Genomic DNA, 25,852 nt, shown 5'->3' on the forward strand with positions numbered 1-25,852 from the left:
GAGGTGGTCCTGGCAGGTGAGGCAGGGAGCAGAGACCTGTCCCAAAGCTCAGGTCTGAGGAAAGGAGACGTTCATAGGACACTAACCTGCACCCTATTATCTCTCAGCTGTGCCGACCACACTTTGCCACAGAGTAACGTCACTTCCTGACACTCACACCAGCTGCTCAGGTCTGGCCACATTAAGGATGAGAAAACAGGCACAGTGGAGTTAGGAAATAACTAGTTACTCCATCCACAGCACAGATGGTTCCAACATGCTGGTTTAAAACTTTGATCTTTTAAGTCCTCACGTCTCTGGTGGTAAGCACTTGCATCTCTCAAATGGAGACATGTACACAGTAGTGCTTAGTCTAGAGCTAGACAGCTGGTAGGTGACAGGGCTGGAGTTCAATCTCAGACTACCCTCAAAGCCACTTCGCCCACTCTCCTCTTCTTGGGGTGGGTGTGTCCTGCACCAAGTCTGTGTTATTTCCCTGTTGGTTCTGGGTCGACTGAATGTTCCTGGATCCCTTAGTTTGCCCTATGGGGGGTGGGGATAGCTGCTTTCTCATCTGTGAAATTAAGTAGCTGTGTCCAAAATGACCTATTCCATAGTGAAAAACTAGAAAACCAAAGTCAGCTTATGGTTCCAGCAACAAGGGGGGAGAATGAAAAGATTATCACTTTATAGCTAAGGGAGTTTTTTTTTTTTTTTTAAATCAGCCCCAGGCCTGCATGGGAATCTGGCAGCCTAGGGCCAGGGCAAAGGGATACACTGCTAGATAGGGCTCTGTGCCATGCCATGTAAAAACTAATTATTTTAGGAGGTAAAACAGGGTCATTGAGATCAAGACCATCGAGTTTGCTTGGGGAGGGCTTCTCTTTCTGGGGCAGGTGAGGCCTGGAGACAGGATAACCTTTGATGTCGACGCTTGGTCTGTTACCCAAAGCTAGCAGGTAACACTGGAGGTGGGAGAGGCAACACGTGGCCCTGAAAGAATGAGAGGCAGGTGGAGGTCAGTGTCCACGCAGAACACCAACAGGCTGACTTGGTCACTCTGCCTGCCTCCCTACAGTCTGGCTGTGGGGCCCAGGTCTTCTTGGCTCATCCAGAATCCAAGAAGGGCTGATTTGGCTGTAAAGGACCAAATGAGAAACGATTCTCAGGCTGGTTTGTGCAAATGGTTTTTTTTATTTCCACATTTATATCACAAGGTGTCCACTTACTGGACCAAATAGCAAAGTTGCTCCCTTCTGCATCCTGAGAACACAGAAGTCTAGGTACTGTACATTCACTAAGGCTCCTTGTTTTTGCAAATCGCGTTATGACAATAACCATAAGGCAAACGAATCTAAAGGAATGGTCATGAGTGTTTCCAGCGCACAGACAGGTCTCCTTGCCAACAACAGTACAGCTTACACACCAGTAGCACCTGTGGGAACTTTGTGTTTTGGGGACAGAACTCTAGAAAGGTGAAGTTTTCTAGATATGTGCAGGAATGGGAAAATGAAAAGAGAAAAAAAGGAAAATTTGGCTGGTGGTGAGATGGAAGGGGGGGAAAAATAAACTCTAGAAACTTAAATTTTTGCAGCATTTCTTTAAAAACTGGATTTGAACTGAAACCAAATACTAATGTGTGGATGCCCATGGAGTGTAGGTCAAACTAGCTGGCCTGGTAGCTTGCCCAATGCCAGCATCTCACTATAGCCCAGAAGCTTCTGGCACCATGACAGAAACACTGGCCTGGTGGGGTGCAAACAGAGGCCATGGCATTGTCCACTGCCTCAGACACTCAGGGCAAAATTAAAAAAAAAAAACCAACAAACGTAGATGAGATGCGTGCTTCTGTCACTGTGTTAAAGGTCACCTCTCCCACAGGTTTTCTGCGCCTGCCTACAACTGAGGTCCCAGCTCATGGGTGCTGGGAAGTTTCCACACCTCTTCTGGGGTGGGGGACTGATGCTTTTTATAGCTGGTTTGCTATAGAGTTCTGAACTCATTTTGCCGGCCTTCCTTCCATGCGGTCCTTCCTTTGTAATTTTGTTAGTAAACTGGTAGCAGCATTTCACAAAAGAAGGAGAATTTTGAGGGAAGAGCATGGAGAGACCGAGTGTCCTGCCGCCTCCCTCCCGCCCTGGCCGGGCTCCCAATGACTGGAGGCTTCCAGGCCCCAGCCACCCTCCCGCTAACGCAAGGTAGGAATGCACTTAGAGGCCGAGGGGCCGGTCAGTCCAAGCAGACATAAGGCAGAATGTTCAACCGCCCGTCGTCGCCGTGCGGGTCGAGCGATATGCACTGCGTCCAGTCATACCAGTTACCCTGTGTGTCCTGACACCCGTTCACCCCTGGCCACTGGTGGGCCTGGATTCTGTCCAGATCGTCCTGCGTGACCTGGCGGCTTAGCCCCGGAAGGTCGGTGGGCGGGCCTGGAGGCAGTAGCACGTGTGGCGTCCTGGCCCCACGCCGGGTGCTCTCCTCCTGCTTCAGGTACTCAGACATGAAGTGGTGGGCCCCTGGAGTCTGTGCTCCTGACGATGAGAGCAGGCTGCTCTGCCGGCTCAGGTAGGACTGGATGATCTCATTGCGTGACAGCTCCTTCCAGTTCGTCTGCTCAAAGGGGCTCTGGAGGTTGGCCTTGGCCTCAGGCTTGTCCAGCTCTGTCCTGGGCTGCTCCGTGTGTATAGGGCTGTTAGCCCGCACTGGCTCTTTCTGAGTCAGAGGTTTGATCTGTCTTGTCATGGGGTCAAAGGTGAGCTTCCGCTCTTTTAACCTGACAGGCTTGACACCCGCCTCAGTCACCCGGCCATCCAAGTTCACTGTGTAGTCACGAGGCCGGTACCTCTTCTTCTTTTTGCTGTCCGAGCCACCGGAGGAAGCTGCGTCACTGTCAGCTCTGGAGGAATCCGGGGAGAAGCCAGCTCGGGGAAGGAGAGGCTCGGCCTGGGGCGGTCCTGCCTTACAGCCTGGCCCCACCAGCCGTTGGTGGCCCTCAGGTTGCTCCAGCCAACACACCGGGCTCTCTGCACTGGGCAGCAGCTCAAGCCGCCGCACAGGGGGCGTGGATGGCTGGGCCAACGGCAGCGGTGATGGCACCTGCGTAGTGTCGAGTGACTGGGGCCGTGGCGAGGGGCTGGGCACAGAGCCCTTGGGTGTGTATGGGCTCCGCTGCCGGGCAAAGGAGCCCTCGTGCCGTGAGTTCCGGGGACTGAAGGAACAGCGAGGTAGCCCCTTGGGATGGGGGGGCCCTGGGGTCTCGTCCGCCCTGTCCAGCTGCTGCAGCACTGCAGCCTTGCTCTGCAAGCAGGACCCGGGGGGCTTGCCTAGGCCTGGGGAGCTGGTGTGTGGCCTCACGGCATTGATGGGGATCTTGCTACTGTGCTTGTCATTCTCACTGTGTTCCAGGCGGCTGCCCTCAGGACCCACATGCCCACTGCTGTCCAGGGGGCCTGGGAAGCTCTCAGGGCTCCCGCCAATCCCATTGGTGGGGAGGGGTGATGAGTTGGGGACCAGGGAGTCATGGCTTGCTTTGGAGACTTTGGGAGGTGGCCCGGGGTGGCCAAGATCACGCTGGTCTCCACGGCGCTTGCGGCTGCCCAGCCTGTCTAGCCGCTGCCCAGGTAGCCTCTGGATGTCGTTGCGGTTCTTTAGGTCATGGATGCTCTTGGGCACGCTGGCCATCCCCGCTTCCGGCCGGCAGTTATGAGCACCCCCATTGGCAGAGCCAGGGGCACCTGCCAGCCCCCGCAGCGTTGCCTCATTCTGGTGCACAGGCTCGATGAGCTTCTGCCAGCTCCGCAGCAGCTTCTTGGCCCGCTTGGCGAGCTCCTCGTTCTTAGTCTTCTTGCGGACGTCGTTGATGAGCTTCCCGAGTCGAGTTTCCTATAACCAGAGAGAGACCATAACACACTGTCGAGACAGGGAGTCCCCCATGACCCCTAAAAAACTGACTTCCCAAACAAAACCTACAGGGATTTTGGGTCCTTTTTGACATTTAAATTCTCAAATTTAGTCCTCAGACCCTAGGGTCCCTGGGCCAGAGGCAGCACACTCAAGAGTGCCATCTTTCAGGCTGCTAGCGCCAGGACCACTGCAAGGATCGTGTGCCAGGGAAGCTTTCTGAGTAAGAGCACATTGTAGCAAAGGCAAAAGCAGATGAAGGGCCCAGTGCCAGCGTCACACACTGCAACCTCCCCTGGGCATATCACCATCACCCCCTGAGGGTGCAGGGCATCCTGAGGAGGAAGAAGCCCCAGCTCTGAGACTAAACCCCCCTCTTCGCCCCCAGTTCCTACAGTGCCCATGGGAAGACAGCACTCTCAAGCATGTGCTGTGGGCTGGGGACACTCACCTCCAGTGCCTCTTTGGTAATGGGGTATTTCTCCAGGCTGGAGATGACTTCCAGCACTGCCACCATGTTCCGGATCTGCAAGACAAGAACTGCTCATCATGCCCCTGCCCTTCTCCCTATCCTAGCCTGCTCTGCCTCTCCCTCACCAAGGGCCAGTGGAGCCGGCAACACCAAAGCCCCCACCCCACACAGCCTCCTATGTGCTCCTGGGGCCAACATGGCACCTAGTGCTCACCCTCCTATCTGTGTACACACCACCAGCCCATGTGGCTGTCACACAATTGAAACTCATGACAGTTATAAAACAAGATCTGCTCTTGACCTGGGAGACAGGAGACACACTCTACTCTGCCATCTGATGCGGTGAGAGGCTGACACATTTATTAAATAAAATGCATCAAGCTTAAAAGATTGATACATAATAACCCAATCGATTTGGTTACATTAACAAGACCTTTAAAGTTCATCCAAAGATACCATAAAGAGAGCAAAAAGTCATTAAGTGGCAGAAGACAGATGCCATAGGGCCCTGAGGATCCACAGCTGGAACATAGAGATCCTGATCAAAAAACAAGAGGTTGTGGCACCAGTGCTTAAGTCTCCTAGTAATCAGGAAAGGCAGAATGAACCCTCAAGTGGATGCACTGCACATGCCTGGCAGAAAAGATACCTGACAACACTATAGTGTTCTGGGCACAGCTGACTGGGGAGCAGTGGGCTTTGTCTGGTACAGACAAATGTGGGCATCTCACGACCAAGCAATTACATCCCTTCATACTTGCTGAGAGCCAGGCCCTGTCCTAATCATGTTTCCACATGTCACCACCTTGTTTAGTTATCACAACAACCCAGGGTAGGTACTATTATCATCACATTTTATAGATAGGAGATGGCACAGAAAGGTGCAGGTCATGTGGTCAAATGTTATGATGATACCACTGTCCTCTAAGAACTGAAGGAACAGAATAAGAAATTCAAGAGCCATAGAAATGAACAAGCTGCAGCTTCCGTGCAACAAGACGGAGCTTAAACCACGGGGAGTGAAGCATTACGGAAAATACATATGGTCGATTCCACTTACACCAAGCACCATAGCATACTCAAAATTAATTCAAAGTGAACCACAGACCTAAACGTGAGAGCGAAAATTCTCAGGCTTCTAGAAGAAACAGGAGAAGACCTTTGCCACTTTGAGGTAGACAAAGATTCCTTAGGAGCCCCAGAGGATTTATCTATAACCCTAGCATCTGCAGGCTGGAAGGGGGAGCCCAAGCCCAAGGAAGCTCCCTCTCCCCATCTAAGATCACACAGTGAGCACATTCTCTGTCTCTGTCTCTCTCTCCTCCCTCTCCCTCCAGCAGATAACGGAGACACAATATAGCAAGGAAAAGGACACCTCCCACCCAGCCACTGCAGTGTCTCCTTATAGCTTTTCCAGAAATATTCCTTGCATATACAAGCCTGTGTATACACTTACCACACATTAACCAAACAAAACGGTCTATATGCTGCTCTCTTTCTAACATCTAAAACAGGTTCCCAATCCCTGGGCCAGGAGACCAGTACTGTCCTTGGCCTCTTAGGAGCCAAGGCGCACAGGAGGAGGTGAACAGTGGGCGAGCCAAGTGAAGCTTCATCTGTATTTGCAGCCGCTCCCCAGCGCTAGCATCACCGCCTCTGTTCCACCTCAGATCATCAGGCAGATTCTCATAGCACCAGTCCCTGGTGCCAAAAAGGTTGGAGACTACTAATCTAAAACATCCAGCAGCACAGACCCCCGCCCTCTTTTGCTCAGCTTTCCAGTGGAGGGAAACCCCAGCGAGCAGGGCATGTTGGGGGACACTTAGAGGTGTTTCCATTTGGCTGTTACAGACATGGCTGCAATCACCACCTCTACCAGACCTGACTTTGGGCTAACAGCCAGAGGGGCTGTTGGCTCCAAAACCATGAAACGACTAATTAGCCGTGAGGGAGGCTGCTCCCAACTGAAGGTAGGGAAGCCTATTTCCCACATCCATACTTGCATAGTAGTGTACCAGTTTCCTGTTGTTGCCAAAATGATCACACATGACCACAGGCTGAGTGGCTTAAATGAAACACATGCATCATCTCAGAATTCAGAAGTAAGGCGTATCGTATGCTCAGGTCTCTCTGGGCTGTGATCCAGGTGTCAGCAAGCTGCCATCCTTTTGGGGGGCTCTCATGGGCCCATTTCCTGCTCTTTCAGGTGTTGGTAGAATTCAGTTCCTCATTGCTGCAGGACAGGTCCCTGTTCTCTTGGTGGCTGTCATGTGAAGGCCATTCCCAGCCTCTGGGATTGCTTGGCTTACGTGCTCCCTCCTCCAATCTTCAAAAACAGCAATGGGGCAGAACTCTCACATCTCTGACCAGCCAGGAAAGGGTATCTGTTTCTAAAGATTCCATCAGGCTGGGCATACCCAGATAATCCAGGTCTGTTTCCTCAGTCATATCTGCAAAGTCCCTTCTGTCATGTAAGGTACCACATGCCTAGGTTCTGAGGACTATGATGTGGACATCCTCGGGGGCCATTCTGCTGGCCACGTGTATTCCTGGCTTCTCTTATCTGCCCTATTTCCAGCTGAAGGCAGCCTGAGTGTAAACTGCAGTGACCACAGAGCAATGACAGTGGCCTCACTGTGCCTAACAGAGCTCTTGTAAAGCTACCCCTCTTCCAGGGGGCCAACCAGCACCCTGGTAACAAAGGCCTCACCTCGCCATGTTTTCATTCAGGGCCGTTGCTGTGAACATATCCAGATGGCCTGAAAAAACTACTCCAAGCTGCACCAAGGGAGAGGATCTGAGAGGAGACACAATCAACTCCCTACATATCTCTAATGTGCCGAGGACAGGGATGCAATGCAAGAGGAGACTGCAGTGAGGAGGCCAGTCCCACAGGGACGGCAAGGCCACTCACACTCCCTGTCCCCAGCCCTGGGAATCTGGCCCCAACAGGGTCCCAGGCTTGCCATATGGCTTGTCTCCACTCGTGACCTCACCCTGGTATATTTAGAGCTCTGGGTCCCCACATACTCCTGAACCAGCAGACTCCGCAGAGTAAGCCCGGCAGCACAGAGTGTCCTTGTCCTTGGGCAGACACTGTCCCACTGCCAGACAGGAGGGGAAGCAGAACACCTGGGTACCCTGAGGCTGGCAGAGAGCTGGAGCCACATACACCTTACAGCTGAGATCCTTCTTGGAAACTGCACAGGAGCTAGGATGGATTAGGCCTGCAGGCCCTGCCATCACTGGGGCAGTGTGCAGAGAAGCCCTTGGCCCTGTGGAAAATGCTATCCTCTGCCTCCTTCCTTCTTCCCTGGCTGCATGGAAGTTTGGGACTGCCCTAGGGGCTCATCCCTCTGGCTCTGCCCCTTCTTGGACAATGATGACGAGGGCACTGAGCACTGTATGGGAAGCACCAGGGCATTCTGGATATATTCAGTCAGTAGACCCTGAGAAATGCAACAAAGGAGTCTGGCCCTGAGCCCTGACGCTCACCACACCTGACAGGCAGGAGTCCTAGGGTCTATGCAAAACCAGGCCAGGCCTCTGACCTCAGACCCAGTAGGCAGTGTCACCGCAGCCAGCCTGTTGGTAGGCAGTGGCCAACCCCAGAGAGAAGGCCCCTGAACTTGCCTTTCCAACCTACTCACCCACTCAGGAGCAGCAGGCCTCCCACCTTGATGAGAGGGCTGGTGGGCGGCAGAGACTCCAAGGCTCAGATGTGGCCAAGGGGAGGCTCCCACCCAGGCTACAGGCCTGCAAAGCCTAGCGCGGGTCCTCAGGGAAAGGAGGTGGGTATCAGCTGGAAGACAGACAGGCATGCCTATGGTGAGGGCAGCACCTGAGTGGGGCCTCCCAGGGTGGAGAGCAGAGGTCCCAGCACTGAGAGATGATCAGATGGCACCAAAGCCTGGAAAGGGAAGAGAGGACCAGAGCGAAGATGCCAGGAGGAGAACACAACCTGCCTTCTATCAACTCTAGCCCCTGTGGGAGTTGACTGTTGCCACCACCCCAACAGACCACCTGTCTATAAAAATACATGTGCTCATCACCACAACCCACACACTGCTCCGTCCTACATGGGGAGGGAGCCTCTGAGCCACTCTGGGTCAGGTCTGCAGGCAAAGGCCCATATGCAGCCTCCTGGTTTCAGGAATAGCCTAGCACATCCATGGTCCTCTCCTCCTCTGTATGTCTCCCTTGGGATTCTTCCTAGTGAAAAAAAAAACCTCTCAAAACCACTTGCCAACCGGCTTTCCCAAAAGGGGTAGAATCCACACCAGGGAGTCTGAGCACCTGCAGCCTCTCATTTCCTCATTAGGGCTCCCTCAATAGATGCAGATTAATTTGTATTTCTTGAATAATTAGTGAGCCTAGTATAACACCTCACTTTTCTACTAATGATGACTTCCTGTGTGAACTGCTCACCACTCCAGCCCATTTGTTTTGGGTATTTGGCCTCAGGAGGGAGGATTTGGCAAGAAGGGCCCCTGGCTTCTGATGTGATGGCCAATCACAAGTCTACCAAAGCCTTTGTCTATCTGTGGATGCCATCATGTGTGTGCTTACACATATGAGGCCAGAGGTCAGGTGGAGGGCACCAGGGTCTGGGGCATCTCACAGAATGGCGTGGGCCAGGCTGCTCTGTTCAGGGAGGGCAGAAACACAGTAAAGAGCCAACAGAAACCCAAGGAAGGGACTGCCGGTGCCCCAAGGCCTGCCCACCTCTGGTCAGCTCAGCTTCCCATTTCTTGCCCGACACTCACGCATGCATGATCTCAGATCCTATGACCTGAGCTAGGCTGAACAACCTGGCCACTCAGGACACCTTTCTTCTCAGCTGCTTCCAAAGGCCATCCGGCTACTTTGCACGGCCCCCTCTGAAACCCAGTCACACCAATGGCTTTCCAGAGTCCAGGAGACCAGAATGTCTTCAGGAAACCTGCCCACACAGGGTGCATGAAATCATCTTTAAAATAAGACCTCATCAGAGAAAAGATTTTAACTGGCCCCTATCACATTTCTGAAATTTGCTCTGTGAATCGAATCACTGGCCTGGCCTTGGATTGTGTGCAGAGCTGGGCCAAGTGCAGTAGAGCACACCACCACCAAGCAGCCTCCTCCTTGCCCTATTTCAAGGGATATGCAGGTGAACCCCAGGCCCTGAGTAATTACCACCCAGGGGGATTTCCACCCCAACGTGAAACAAGGAACTGAAACACTGAGCTTCAGAGTTTGTGAGGCCCGTGGTTCATGGCTCTTTCCTCCATGGATCAAGCGATCCCATTCTACCCGAAATCCCCAACCTCCTGGTAATGAAGCCGGACGTGTGCATCTGTGGTGGCAAAGGGGAAACCCTGTGCTCCCTGAAGTCCAAGCACTAGTGGAACCACCCCAGCCCAACTCTCACAAGACTACCACCTGTTGGGTTCCTCCAGAGGCAAAACTCCAGCTTTTCATCCTTGAAACCGCACTTTATAAATAAGGTACCTGAGGGTCCAGGGCTCAGCATGCAGCTAGAAGGTGGCAGAGTACGGCCTTACAGTAGTGTGGCACAGGCTCTGCCCACAACACATGGAGCAGCTGGAGCTTTACTAGGTGGAGTGAGGGATGGCACCCAGATGCAACCAGGCTGGTGACATTGGCATCCCGCCTACAGACTCTCCCCAACCGCAACAGCAGGGAAATGCACAGGTTATAAAGCACTCTTTGAAGCCACACAAGGCCAGCAGCTTCATGCCTCGTAGCACCTTTGACTGTCTCTAGGCTGCCTCTACCTTCCCTCCAGTGTGCCCTAGAGCCAGGAAGACCCACCACACACCCTCCCACCACAGCAGGGGTTTCAGCTAACCCCCAATGCTCACCCTGAGCCACTTAGTAAACAATGATGGCACTGGAGCCTGCTCCCTTCCAGGCTCTGAACGGCACATACCAAGGATGGACTCTACCCCGCCTCACTGTCTGGCCAGTCCCCCGACCACCCTGTGGGCCCACATCTGTGTGGGGCAGCCCACACCAACTCATTCAGTGGGCTCAAGGCAGGCCAGGTCAGCAGTAAAACTCCAGTTCAATTTAAAACCAATGATGTGAAAGCCATCTTTTTTTCCCCCTCTTTTTTTAAATGCAGAATGGTCTAGACAAGAACTTACAAAAACCAATAGCTCAAAAGACTCTGGAAGTGTTCATCAGCTAGCAAGCTGTCCTTCCAAACCAAAATACGCCACAGATGGCACCCAGAAGCAAGCAGACTTTGAGCCTTTCAATGTGCTGAGCATTCTAATGCCATCCCCAGCTGAGTCACCACACCCTGCCAGCCACACAGCAGGCATCAGTCGTGTCTGCTGAGGGCGTGTGCACAGGATGAATGAAATGGGGCTTTGCTGGGCAAGTGCATGTCTGTGATTTCATCCCAGCCGCACCATTTTCAGCCACAGTATGTCTTCCTGCTTCTGATAACTGCATATGTTCCCAAGCGGATGCTGTTCTGTGACTCAAACTGTCTCTGTCACATGTTGGTGTAAGAGGTGGCACCTGGATCCCCCAGAGGGCCTGGCAGAGCCTGGCCTCCCAGTCCCACCCTGTCCCACCCAATCTCCCTAAGGGAAGAAAAGGAGCTGGTGTAGTTGATCCTCCTTATTAGCTATGGAAGATGCATCTTCCTTGGCCCTGCTCTGCCTTGTCTGGTCTCACAGCCAGGAACACGGGGAATCTCCCTCAGACAGATGCCATGCTAGTGCTCTGCACTCTGTCTGGCAAAGGTGTCACCCTCTACCAGCACCCCATGGAAGCCTCACAGCCAGAGGGGCAAAGTCTTTTTTAGAGGAAGAAGAACAATAGAATGGAGTATGGGGGGGCGGGGGTCCCAGGTGCAGCTGCCAAGCTCACCACTTACAAAAGCACTTCCTCATCAGTGGGGCCCATCTGATCCCTAGGAGCGTCCACAGCTGGAGTATGGCCATTGCCTGCGTGGCTGGTCATGCACTCACAACCCACAGAGCACCCATGGCCAGAGCAAGCAACTGAAGCGCAACTCAAGCCAGGGGACGGAAACTCCCCCCTGGGCCCAGGCAGCAGGCAGAGCACTGCCTGCACTCCACGAGCAGCCCAAAAAAAGGAGGCCTAGGGCTCAGGGCCAGTTGCTGGAGCTCCCCATCAGCACACAAGCACTAGCAGAGCAGAGCTCCATCCATGGGACCGCTGCAAAAGAGGGTTACAGACAAGGAGAGGGGGGGACAAGAGGAACAGCAGCACTTTTCTCTACAGCCTTGGCCCCCAAACTGTCCCTCTCTCCCTCCTTTATATCTCAGCAGCCCTTCCCAACAGAATCACAAACTTAAACTCTCCTGACCCCTGAAATCAGGTCAACAGGGTGTACAATTCTGTTTATAATTTGGCCTTTTTTGAGAGCACAAGAGCTCTCAACACATCATCTATGAATTGGTTCATTCCTTCCTACACTGACACAACTGAAAAGTCTGAAAACCAAGTAGAGCATTTATTTCTGCCAGGAATGCTCACAGAAGGGTTTGATCGGTAGTGTATCTGATGACAACATGCCAGGTGGGGGTTTCTCACTCCCAACCTTGCTCCTAAAGGAACAGCCAGGAAGACTATCAGCTGTACAAGACAGAATGACCTGAAGCCCATGGGAGGGACACACAGAGTGCTCAATCCACAGGGAAAATGGGTGATCCAAAACAAGAATGAGCCAGCTTTTTAGGAACTGATGGGAGCCAATCACCCAGAGACTGTTAAGTAAAACAGTGAGGTAATAACAGTGTACTCTTGTGCTGCCAACTGAAAATGGCCAGCAGGGGGGATGGGCAGAGATATAGCTGGGCCTGATCTGGCCTCCAATGCCGGTCCAATTCAGATGAAAGCAAGATCAGCCACCAATAGGAGCCCAGCTGCTCCTCTGTGAGCTGGGGAACCTAGACAGAATGTTGGGAAAAGCTCGGATCATGCCTGCAGGTCCTGAATGCTGAGCTGATCACTGTTCTGAGAGATCTGTGCTGTTGGGGGCCAGGCCAGGCCACGAGGACGGCACACTCACTGCTCGGCTGCTCTGTGGCCCCAGTGCGATGCCAGGAGGCCACCCCTTCCCCTTCCCTGCTGTCCTGCAATTCCTGGACTCTGTGTGGAGCTAGAAGAATGGCAGTGGGCATTCTTGCAACGGGGACCACCATGGAGAGAACTAAGGACACTGTTACTCATGGAACAGGAGAGTGAGCCTAGGGATTCTGTGTCAGATCATGTAAGAATGGACACTCATATTCTACGACCCAGCAATTCCACTCCAGAGTACAACCAGCAGAAATGTGAGCACATGTGCACTGAGAATGGTGGGGACAGCCGTATTCAGAACAGCCCCAACTGAAAACCACCGGCACGGCCAAAGTGTAAGATGGCCTATCCATTCAAAGTAAAATGAAGGAACTACTACTGCTACACACAACATCAAAGATCAATTTCAAAACTGTCAAGTGAAAACTCAGATACAAAAGAATACATTCTGTATTGGAGTGCAATACTTCTCGATGGTGACAGAAGTCAAGGAAGTGGGGGGTGAGGAGTGACCAGGAGATGGAACAAGAGTAGCTTCTGGGGAAATGCTCTCTTCTTTGACCGGGGTGGGGGTTACTTGGGTGCATTCACTTCATAAATATTCACTGAAATGTAAAACTTACAACTTGAGCACTTTTCTGGATGTATGCTATACTTTAATAAGGAGTTGATTTTAGAGACCATCTCATCCTAAAAACAGATGCTAGAGCTGCTGGGGTTGAGGGGAGAGAGAGGCATTGGCAAGCCAACCCCTCGTTCCCCTCCCCGACAGTGGCACAGACCCTCTGAGGGTCCTATAGAACAAGGTCTAAGACCCACTGTACCATGAACCCAGGCCATCTCTGAGACATGTGGTGTGTACTGTGCTTCACAGCTCAGACAAATGTGTCCATACACTACTGCCCTGGCCAGGGGTCAGTCTGGGGAGGACAAGGGCACACTGAAAGTTCCAGGGAAAGAGAATTCAACAGCTCAGTGTCCCTAGGAGGAGCAAGTCTAACATTACTGGAGCGAGGCAGGCAGCACCCACTGCCTATGCATTGCCTGCCAGCATCGTGTTGGGCACCTACCTGTCTCCTACCACACAGTGGTCTCCTCTGAGACCACAAACACTAGGAACTATACCATTGCCCCAACAAGGAAGCCAGGGCACCTGTTAATATACCTGGCCACAGGTTCATTACTGACCTAACCTGCAAACCTAACCTGTGCAGTCAGCCCAGGCCTGCCTCCATGCAACAGGCCATTACCGAGTCATACTGGTAGCCTGGGTAGAAATGGACAGCGGGCTTGAGTGAGGACAAACAAGACAATTAGGATAAGGAGTCTGCATCCTTACACCAAGAAAGAGCAAAAAAAGGGAAACTAGAATTTAAAGTGGGGAGGCAGACGGCATTTGAAAATCAATGTAATTTGCCATAATAAAAGGTCAAAACTGAAAAAGCCTTATGATCATTCCAATCTATGTAGAAAAAACATTTGACAAAATTGGAAGTCTATTCCTGATAAAAACTCTCAGCAAACTAGAAATAGAAGAGAACTTCCTCAGCCTGATAAAGTGTTTCTACAATGCCCACAGCTAACATCCTACTTGATGGTGAGAGGCTGAATGTTTTCCCCCTAAGAGGAGGTATGAGACAAGGATGTGAGCTCACCATTCCTATTCAAACCTGTCAGGAAGTTCTTGCCAGTGGAATAAGACAAGAAAAAGAAGAAGAAGAAAAAGACATCCAGCTTAGAAAAAAGGAAGTGAAACTGGTTTATTCACAAATAAAAGAACAGTCTATGAAAAATCTTATTACAGAATCTACAAGTACAAAACACCGCTGAGAGAAATTAAAAGGGGCCTCACAATTAATGGGGAGATACAGCAAGTTAATGATTGGAATACTCAATATTGTTAAGATGTCAATTCGAGCCGCCCCTCCCCTCCCCGCCCAATAATCTACAGATTCAATGCAATCCCAATCAAAATCCCATGAGGAATTTTGGAAGAAATTGATGAGCTGATTCTAAAATGTATATGGAAGCACAAACATCCTGCTAGGACAGCCAATAAACTTTGAAAAAAAGAAAACTGAAAGAGTTAAGACTTATGTAATCAAGACAGTATAGCAGTATTGGAGCAAATACAGACAAACAGATCAATGAAACAGAAGAGTCCCTTAACAAACCTACACATATATGGGCAGCTGATTTTTAACAAAGATGTTAAGGCAATTTAAAGGGAGCAAATAATTTTTCAGCAAATAGTGCTGGAATAATTGGATAGGCATATGCAAAAAAAACAACGAAATAACCTTGCACTCCTACATCACAACATTAACACAAAATGGATCATAATAAACCTAAATATAAGAGTTAAAACTACGGAACATCTAGAAGAAAATAGGAGGAAAATCTTAGTGATCTTGGATTTGGAAAAGACTTTAAAAATATGACACAAACACACAAACTATAGAGAAAACACAAATCAGATTTCACCAAAACTTAAAATCTATTCTATTCAAAACATGATATTGTTAGGAAAATGAAAAGGCAAGCCACGGATTGGGGTAAAATATATACAAATCATGTATCTAAGAGAGGACTTGTATCTAAAATGTATGAAAACACTCAACTCAATAATTAGATGAAGAACCCAAGGGGAAAAATGGGCAAATGATTTAAACAGATATTCTAATCTTTCACCAATGAAGAGATATGCATAGCAAACAAAAACTTGAAGAGATGCTCAACATTATTAGACATCAGGGATATACAAATTAAAACCACCATGAGACATCACTACATACCTATTAGAATGGCTAAAAATGGAAAAAAAAAAAAGACTGACCATACCCACTGCTGGCTAAGACGAAGAGCAAATGGAACTCTCATATATACTGCCAGGGGAGTAAAAGTGGTATAATCACCTTGGAAGACATTCTGGCAGATTCTTAACCCAAAAATCCATCAGCACGTGATAGCATAACCAGAAAATGAAATACTACTCAGCAACAAAAAAGAATGATCAATATACACAGCATGCACGAATCTCAAAATATACCAAATTAAAAAAAAAAAAAAAGCCTAAACCAAAATAAAACAAAAAGAGTACAAATTGCATGATTTCACAAAATTTTAGACTAATCTACAGTAATAGAAAGCCGATGAGCAGTTGCCTGGGGACAGGGTGGGCTAGAAGGAAGATTACAAAGGCGCAAGAAGAAACTTCTGGAAATGATAGATGTTTATTGATTGTGATGATGGTTTCTTAGATATATTTACAGGTCAAAATGCAGCAAATTGTAGACTTTAAGCGTGCACCATTTATTGTATGTCAATTTTACCTCAAAGTTGTAAAACAACTGTGGAGGCAGATGATAGGTGCAACAAGGTCCTACCTAGGAAAAGTAGGAGGGTGGTAGGCAAAGAGATGGAAGGCTCTTGATGGAGATGAGGCATCAGACTCTCCCATGGTGGTGGCTCAGCCCTCCCTACGAGTGGAGGGTGAGGTGGAAAGTTCCTTCTCCCCCTCAGTAAAATGAAGAGGACTGTCATGCCTGGGCATCCCAGGGGTATTCTAAGGACTGAACAACTGCAATACTGCATGTAAGGCACTCTTCATACAGATAGGGCTCTCTGGCAGGCAACAGTAAACACCAGTTTTTCCTTCTGGGACATTCTGCATGTCCCCAAAACACCTGTGCCGCTGACAGACTCCAGTTTAACTATCGGTTTGTAAAGGTGGTTCCTGGCTTAAAGCCAGGCCCAGGACTCGGGAGACATGTCATGGCTGGAACTGGAACAGTGTCTTATAGGTTGTGAAATAAAAGGCTCACTAGCCACTGAGGGCTGAACTTAAGGACACAAGCCCTCCTCAGCCTGCTGAGGAGTTTTGTCATACTTCAACTGGAGACCCAGGAGGAGCTAACTTCTCATGCTCACGTGGGCAAGGCCAGAGGCCACAAACATCTGTACAAAGTCTTAGTGATACCCTGTATCCATCCTCCTGACAGGGAAATAGCCTCAGTGTGTCTGACAGCCTCTTTCCCCTCCGGGCAACATGGTTTTCTCCAATGAGAATTAAGCTCCTGTGACAATCTGTCTGAAATCTTGACTTTCCCCCAAGACAGCTGAGCTAGATAGACCCTTACTACTCTCAAGTGTGGCTTAGGGCTCAGCTGCACCAGTGTCCCCCAGAGCCACCTAAACTCACACAATCTCGGCTTCAGCCCAGACCAGACCTCTCAGATCAGAAACCACATTTGAACAAGCACACAAGGAGATTCGCACAGAGAGATGGTAGAACCACTCTTCTCAAAGCAGTGTGTTCTGCTTGCCTAGCCAATTTGGACCCTCTCCAGCAGTAACAGTGCCAGCGCAACCGGTATCCTGCTTTCCAGAGCACAGGACTCCTCCCAGATTGACCTTCTCCAATCTCAATTTCAACCTTAAATCCATAAAGGGGTGTGATGTGCCGAAGCTCCAATGTCCGCTGGCCAGAGAGGTCACTGTGCAGCCCACCCTGTCAGCGATGAGCTACAGAGTCCCTTGCCACAGCTGTGGGACCCTGCCCATCCTTTGCCAACCAGAAGGCCATGTGATGGGTCCAAAAGAACCACCACAGGATGCAAAGACAGTTAACGGCTAGGCTGGTGGAAGACAGGCTGTCGGACAATGGCACCTAGCAAATGTAGACTGCAGGGCTCTCAGCCCTGCATACTCGGGAGCCCCTCTCAGAGGACATTAGCAAATCGTGCCACTTTCATTCCATCCAAACAGGAGTCCAACTGCAGCAAGCCTCACCAGCTCGCCCCTACACCAGTTCCACAACTTGGGCTGCCAGGGCCCCGGCCTCAACCACTCCCAGAGCTCTTGCCCAAAAAGGCACCTCCCTTCTTCCAACCCCAAAGCCAGGGTTTCTAAGATAATTCTGCTTCAGCTCCAACAGGGACCAGACCAATGACCGTTACAATGTTAGTGACATTTTCTAAGGGGAGCCCATGCTTTCCCAGTTCTAGTCAACCACTCATACAAATCACTGCATTGGAACACAACTGTTCAAATGGTGGCAGCTGTCAGGACATCATTAAACCCTCAATTTTGAAAATACAAGTCAACTAAAATAAAAACTTACAGACACCTCACATTCACAGCTAAGCCCACCACAGGACTTGACCAAAGTTGGCCTGGCCTGGCTGGCACTGCCTCTGCCAGATTCCTACCAATCTAGACTCCACCGTGGGGCTCCTGCAGGGCCACTAGCACAGGGTGTGCAAGGAGAACAGTACAAGTCCTCAAACAGGGGAGGACTTCAACAGCCCTCAGAAACCCTCAGAGATCAAGAACCAGGGTGCCGAAAAACCCACCTGGAAGCCACGGCCAATCTTGTCGGCAACCCTCCTCTGGCTGTAGGGAAAGCAAGGCCAGGCTGCTGCCTCACACTGGCCAGGAGCTCTGGGGAGCAGAGCTGCTCTCTAGAGAAAGAGCAGCCCTAGCATCCACCCTGCCTTTCCTTCCCTTCACCACCTGCAACACTCCACTCAACTCTCGCACTGTTGTCCATCCCTCCATCTGCAGGTACAAACCGCAAAAGCAGGGACCTTAGTCTTGTTCACTGTTACCTCCTTGGTGCCTGGAATGGTGTCTGGAACAGTGCCTGGCACAGAGCAGGGATTGATGAATGAATGAATGAACGAAAAGACAAGCGATGAATAAGATCCTAACTTACTGTTGTAGGTCCCACCATGTTTACTCCAAGTCGGGATCACAGCCACTAAGTAATGGGTATCTGCAGAACAAACATGTCTTGTCCTGTTTCCACCTGTCACCTGCATTAGCCACCCTCTGAGGGTCATGGGAACAGGGAGGTGACTCTCAGTGGTCCTCATACACCCCACAAAGGACAAGGCAAAGGGCACTGTGTTTGGGCAGCCAGGCAGTGGAGGCTGTGGAGGCTGTGGCCGGGTGGAACAGGCTCTGTTACTCATCCAGGCAAACATGTTTGCTCAGTAGGGCCCAATGGCTTTGGGGAGAGTCTTCCATTTTTAACTCAGTGGTCCAGGAATTACCACAAATATTTTCTCCAACTTACCTCCTTGGCAACTCTGAAACTATTCCAGAGAGTTACATAAAGAGGGAGAAGGGTAACCACAGGAGGTTTTTACAAAGCCATATAGAAAAGCAACATGGAAAGCAAACCTCACAATTCATGTGGTAACTCAGTGACAAGCAGCTGGACATGGCAGATGAGTGGCATCTACCAAGAAGATGAAAGCACAATGGAGGATAACCACAGCTAATGAGGCCACTTGCCACCAAGAGCCAACTCAACCATCTCCTCCCAACCTTCTCTGCTAGGGGCCTGGGAGAGAAGAGCCTAACCACCTAAAGGCAGCACTTCCTACCTTGCCTGATTTACCTGCATCCCACAAGAAGGGGAGGGGCAACAAAACTGACTAGAGGCCAAGAGCCCACACCTTGCCTAAGTGTCCAAGGAGACTCAAGATTCCATCATCACACCACAGGTCATCACACAGGTTCCAGAAGCACCACAGTAGCTTCTCCTTGTTCAAAAAGCACACTGGCACCTGCAGACACTGAGAACTGGAAACAGAAAAGACTGTGCTTTTCACTGTATTTCCTTCTATATGTCATTTGCTAACATTACTTCCCCAGTATTTAAACTCATTTTTTCAAATGTGTTTTCTTAAGTTAGTATTCTCCCTTCTCATTCTCATCATACAGATGGTACCAATCACAACAGAATGCAGCAGTGTGACCAGCGGGGAATGCAAGCATGTTTGTTACTACAGCCCACATTAACGTGAAAATGAGAAGGTTAAGCTGGCTGCAATCTCTACCTGTCATCCTACCAAAATGGCTCGACCCTGGCACCTCAGCCTCATCTCTCAGAGAAGCTTCTCAGACTCAGGGCTGCTCCTTCCTTCCTGGAGCCCCGACACCAGATCCTTTCCTTCTCTTCCTCCACTTTCCTGCTCTTGCTGTGCAGTCCCACCTCAGGCAGCACTAAGTCTGCACTACAGGCCTAGGTGTGGCCTCTGGACCCCAACGTTTACGTGGTGGTGGTTTTTCCATCTCTCAAAGGTGATCGGGTGTTCAGGACCAACGGTCAACTCCCCGACTCTGCTCCTATAAGGATTTTGCCTCAGAAGCAGCTCCAGCACTCTCAGAGTAGGCGAGCTGGAGCCAAGTGAGGCCCCTTTACTCTTACCTCCCACAGGTTTACTCTTACCTCCTGCAGGTACTGCACCTCCAAATAAATAAACCAACCCACACTAACTCCTTTTGGTGTGTCTTCTTTGGACCCTGATTTCAAACCCCTCATATGGTGGGCCTCAGCTCACATTCTACCCAAGTGCTCAGACACTTGCTGTCTGTGCATGTCTGCATATAGCCCCCTAACTTTTTACAGTGAGACTTGGTGCTAACTGGGGACACCAAGGGGGACCTGGGGCTTGATGATGCCTGTGCTCCCCTCCCTATCTGGAGTCTTGCCCCCTTGACCTCACATTGATTCTCCTCTCCCTGCGAGCATCTACTGAGCCACTGCTGTTGTCACACGTGTGTCCTCCCGACAGCCCCAGGAGACATGCCCATGGGAACATCACTGCTCAGATCTGACCCCAAAGGCCAAGCTCTGCAGCACGATCTCCCCTGAGACCCTTGCACCTGCAATAGCCTAAGCCATGGCAATGTTTCTCTGGGTGACTTTCCCACCCTTGTCCAGAGTGTATGACAATTACATAGTTGCAACTGCATCATAGACATTTTTCTTTTTCACTGAACACTTACTTGTTTTCCTGTTGCTACATAATCTTCATAAGGATCATGTTTAACAGCTAAATGTTCCATTAATGCATAATTTCCTTGACCTCTGACTGCTAGACATTCCATTTCCTTCCCAGTTCTCCTACTACGACCAATGCTGCAATGAACATCTTCAAACATACAACTTCCTTCTCTTTTTTTCCCTTAAGGACAAATGTCCAGCTTTTAAACTTTGCTCCAAGGGTCCAAACACTTTAAAAGCAACTGGTACTACCTCAACCGTTTTAATTCCTAGTTCACACAAGACACCCCACAGACCACGGCCCCTGGGGTATCTGCAACACTAACAAAGACTTCTGACACTAGCACATCAGGCTTGGCGACCCATGACCATCACCTGTAATAAGCATTAGGACTAACTGGAAGAGAGAAAATGTGCTAAGATGACAAACAAATCAAATGAGTTCACCAGTACCTGAAAACTGGGATATTACTGAATATAAATCTAACTGCTACGATAAATAAAACAAAAGTATAAAGTATAGCACACTGACAGGGAAAAGAACTTATGTCAAATCCCGGTTCCCATTCAAACTTCCCAAGCTACTCCCCACCCCCAGGGGTGCACATACCCATGTGCAATTCTGGAGCCTGATGTAGGAAAAAGCTTTAGGAAGAAGTCACTAGTCAGGCCAGGGCTCCAAATGAATATTAGCTCTTTACATTCTTCCACTTTAGTCTTGTCCTAAGCAAAATAGCACCTTGGCTTTGGGTAGCAGATTATACTTTTTCTAGGGCCATTAAAATAAATGCATAGCTATCAAAATAAAATGGATCCCCTCTAAGTACGTAAAACTCTTTTGCATGGTGGGCAACACTGACTCCCCCAGCCCACAGCTTTCATGTAATGTACTGGCAGCCTCTTCAACTCACAGATAAGCTCCAGTCTCTGCCCCTTCAAACAGATGCCACGCTCACCTCGCAAAGATCGTAAACAGACGTACAGCGTCTCCAGAAGTGCAAGAAGCAGATGTGTGAGGCTGAAGCTGGAGGGAAGAGGAGGACCATGCTTCTCTAAATACTATTTTTTTCAGACCCTGAATCCCCCATTAAGGTGGGAGGCAAAGAAAAACCCCTCAGACACTGCTGTATTTCTGCCTCTGCTAAGCTCCTGACCAGGGGATCTTCTCACTCCTCCCTATTTCTCAAGGACTTCAGTTGGGGCCTTCTGGGGGGAGGAGGGGGGAAGCATTTATCCAATCACATTCAGTGCCTGCTGTGTGCCACATTCTGCACAGGATGGGAAGCAGGGGGTAGTGCTCAAGCCTTAGCTCACAGAGCACCATCCTGGGTGGCTGTCCCAGCACAGCGCTCATGAGGGGAAAATGGGGATCAGAACTGCAGGCATGCACAGACACAGGACAGGGGGGTATAAAGGGTGTGTAAGGCAAAGAGATAGGTGGGTAGAAGCCTCCTCTGCCAGTGACATGAGTCTGGCGTACCCTGGGGATTGCAGTGGAGGTCTGAGTTGGGCTGTTACCATCACCACTGAGGAGCAACCCAAGCTCATCTGACTCCCTTGGCAGAAGCTTTTGTGCGCAAAGCCCCTCCACATGTTGCTGGTGCTGCCTCCCTGCTCCCACTAGCCTCAGGCTGGAACTGGGGTTTGGCTGTAGCACCCTGAGGTGGGCAGGGGAAGATACTTCCTCTGAGCTTCAGGCCTCATCTGTGCCCCAGGGGGGACAGCACCATCCAGCCCAAAGGTGCTCTGAGAACTAGAGACATTGTGTGCAAAGCCCAAATGTGGCCACCAAAGGGCAATAACCAGCACTTGTCACAGAGGCACTGGCTCTGCTTCTGTCCCCTCCTGGCATAACCCTAGACTCCCACCAGGCTGAGTGAAGGGATAGCAGATATCATCTCCCTTTGTGCCAACTTTCCTCCCACTGATAAAAGCCTGCATGTCCTGCCTGTTGTAGGAGCTTTGCTGGAAAATGCACTAGGAAGAAAGAGTTGGGCTCTTTTTAACCTCGGTAAGGCCCATCAGGTACAATTTTTTTTGTTAAGAAAGTCTTACCTGGAGCTCTACAAATTATCACCCAGATTTTCCAGGGTCTATCAGCCTCCTTTTATAGGAAGGAAGGTAAGGCACAGAGAGGACCTAATCTGCTAGATCACACAGCTGGGTCTCAGGCCCAGGCAGCCTGGCTCCCAAGCACTGGCTCTTTACCGCACTCAGCTGCCTCTCACAGAAATACACAGATAAGGCACAGCTGTGGCCTTGAAGGCGCTCCCAGAATGGCTGGGCAGGCAGACCATGATTAGGCAACTTCAAACAGTGCAAGGCGGGAGGCTGTGAGATGGTCAGTGCTACGGGGTCTCCAAGGAGCAGGTCGAAGGTATCTCTGAGGCCTAAAGAGTACATGGGAGTACTGTTCTTGCTGTGTGGGGACAGATCAAACCAGATCAGGAAGGTGAGGGGACACGCCAGGAGCAAAGGGCCAGGGGCACACAGGAGCACACTGAGTGCAGAGAACACAAGATAAGAATAGAGGGGGGCACAGGTAGGACATGTAATGATCCCAAGACATGCTGAGAGCAGGGAGTGACATGATCAGACTGCAGTTTTAAACTGCTGGCTCCAGCTGCCTGGTGGAGAACTTGCAGCTGAGGCAAGGAGACAAATCTGCTGTTGCTGGCTAGCTCCAGGGAAGGAGATGGTGAGGGGCAGGACAGGGTGGGTGTGAGATGAAGGGGAACACTGAGACAGAAGGAACCCAGGGGCTCAGGATGACAATGCGACCCAGAGACACTGAAATAGGACTGAAAGGGACATCTTGCTCCTTGTCACAATGACCCTGAGAGCTCAGGGCTGCGCAGAGGCACAGTCTCCCTCACATCTAGAAACCCATCTGGGACCAGATGCTGTTCCCAACTGTCCCCTCTTCTCAACCACAACTCAACAGGTCCTAAGGCTGGCATACCTGGCTTCTTCCCTCCTACCAAGGTTGGGGCAACAGCTGTCACACCTGAATGCCACACCTCCCTGGTCCAGCTCACCAGTTACCTTTCCAAGCTGAATACAAAACAACTTTGGGGCCTGAGTGGAAGAAGCCTCTGCACACCTGAACTCTTAGGAGGTTCTTCTGCCTGGACTGCCCTCCCTCAAATGACCCTTAGGTGGTCCCACTTGCTGCCCCCACCCACCTCATTCACTGGCATCCTAGGATCCTCTTCTGCACAAAGCCATAAAACCCTGTCACCATGTTACCATGCTCATGCCCAACCAGTACTGTGGCTGACAGGTACCGCATGTGCAAATGGATGGGGCAGCCAAAGGAGTGAGGGGCTGGGCTCGGAACCCAGAATCTCCTTCTAAATGGTCATGAGCAAGTCACCATCATAGGTCACTTCTGTGTCTCTAAGAATGGCAATTGCTCCCCCGTGGGATTGTGTTAGGATCTGCCTGGCACGTGCTGGCCAGATGGGGGTCCCAATCTGTGCAATGGGAATTACTGCACTCATAGCTAAAACAGATGTGATCCTGAGGACTCCAGGGCTTTTCCGAATGCTAAAGTGATGTATGATGGGAGCTACAGAAGATCCAGGGCAATAGACTTTAGCAGTCTTCTCATTCTAAGTAGCAGGGCCCTAACCCTGGTTGCCTCTGTATGTCTGGGACAGACATGTCCTCAGGTGTCCTGAGGTTCTGCCTCCATGCTCAGCCCAGCAGGCCTCTTGAAGCCAACACCAGCTCTTCCTGCACTTAACCTTGCACACTTAAGCTCAGCTTTCAAGAAAGGGAGGAGACAAGGTACTGAGGCTCCAGGTAGTGCTGGCAGGTCAGAGCATGACGTTGCTTCTTTCTGGCCCCTAGACTTTGAGCACCAGCTCTGAGCAGTGGAGGAGCAGGAGGCACCCACGGTAGTGCCCCTCCATATCTGCCGCTGTGGAAACCACCACTCTACACTTTCACTGACAGACTTACTGGAGGAGAGACTGAGTGGAGACACACATAATATTCAAAAAGCATCATATTAGCAAAAGTCTAGAAGCCAGCTCCACAATGAAATGGCTTCATGGAATATTATGTTGCAGTTAAAGGACTGAGTTATACATGTATGTAACAATGACAGACAGCCAGGACAAGCCGAGGGAAATGAACCGGCTACAAAGTGATAGATGTGTATGCCAGAATTTATTTAAAAACCACGCAGTGTTCCGGGATGTATCTCTACATGCACAGGAGACGCACTCCAGACCCATGTCAGTGGTTCTCTCCAGAGGGACAGAAGAAACTTCATCAGTGACAGACGGGCCTTAGCTATTAAGTCAAACATTTAAAGTTTTAAAGAAGGAGAGTACATTTATTGCTTGTGTACTGACAAATCCATGAGAACAAAAAGAAATAAAATGCATCATTTTCAGCAGAAGACAGGGCAAAGGAAAGCCCCAGATTGTGGGCTGCACCTTGATGTGTAGGCTGGGGTGGCCCAAGGATCGGGGGGATGCAGGGCAGGGGGGGTGGGGGTGGTGATCTACCAGAGTCAGTTCTGCAGAAGGGACCTAGGATCTACATAAGAAGACTGCACACAGAGACGTTGGCTTTCAAACAGAGATACTGGGATTTCGAAGGTGACTCTAGGCCTGGTTTGCCAGATTACATTTCCACCTGTTCTCAGTGTAATTTCTTGTTCATGCTAAGTGTTCTGGTTTGGATATGAAGACATATTATCGTCCTGACTACAAGGACAGGGAATCACAGCTATGCCTCCTGACATACCCCACACACTACTGCTTCCCACATATACTATAGGCCACATGCTATGACACTGCTGGTAAGGACACTGTCCCACAGAGTCCTAGAGCTAGCTGCACTGGGGTAGGGCATCAGAAATTAGATTCTGCCCAAGATGACACAGCTCACACAGAGTTTGAGACACCAGTGTGGGCAGGACTTCAATGAGGCCCCGGGGTCCTCAGACTGAGATGCAGGCTGAAGGGCATAATACTCAGATAAATAAAAAGAAATGGATGTAACACAAACGGGTCCAGAAGCCCACTCCATGGAAAGGAGGTGCAGGAAACTCCACTGGCCTTCACTGCACCCAACTGCAGCCCCCATCAACTGTTGTCCCCACATAGCAAGAAGAGCAGCAGCAGAAGGGACTGGCACAAGGGCACCCTGACAAGAGACAGCACATACATTTGCTGAGACCAGGAGTGGGATCTCCAGGCTGGTGCTGGTTGGCATGAATGGAAAGGAGGTGAGAAGCCTGTATGAATGGTGGGTAGAGATGCAGATGTGACGAAGACAGGGAGGAAGGGGGCAGGTGGAAGATGCACCAGCACCAGATCCCACAGTGCTGGAAGGGAAGGTGCCAAGGGCTCATCCTGCTAACGGGAGCCCCTCAAAAAGGAAGAGATGAAGGCTGTACAGAGTCCTTAGCAACAAAGCACCTTTTCACATCTCTCTACTTATGGTATCGGGCTCTTGGCAAATCTGTCATTCAGACAGGCTAGCTTTCCTTCCTGCTTCCCTCACACACTTCCTCACTTCCACCTCCTGGGATGGATGTTGGGTCACTAGCCTACCAGCCAGCTCAGAACAAACCTGTGGCTCCACTCTGGCCCTTAGCGGATCACTTGACTCCACAAGCC

General features: G+C 50.4%; 1 protein-coding gene across 2 annotated transcripts in view; it reads right to left on the reverse strand.

Annotated features, from left to right (window-relative positions):
* Positions 1 to 1,150: 1,150 nt before the first annotated feature.
* Positions 1,151 to 25,852, reverse strand: part of MED26 (mediator complex subunit 26) — a 43,537-nt gene continuing 18,835 nt past the window's right edge. For both annotated transcript variants that reach the window (XM_039867731.1, XM_039867732.1), the window contains exons 2-3: positions 4,331 to 4,405; positions 1,151 to 3,861 (exon numbers count right to left, since the gene is read on the reverse strand). In XM_039867731.1, the coding sequence (XP_039723665.1) occupies positions 2,209 to 3,861; positions 4,331 to 4,405 (1,728 nt within the window). In that variant the 3' untranslated portion in view covers positions 1,151 to 2,208. The remainder of the gene's footprint in view (positions 3,862 to 4,330; positions 4,406 to 25,852) is intronic.

The sequence above is a fragment of the Pteropus medius genome, unplaced genomic scaffold, assembly GCF_902729225.1.
Source record: "Pteropus medius unplaced genomic scaffold, Ma_sr-lr_union100, whole genome shotgun sequence".
NCBI classification, from domain to species: Eukaryota; Metazoa; Chordata; class Mammalia; order Chiroptera; family Pteropodidae; genus Pteropus; species Pteropus medius.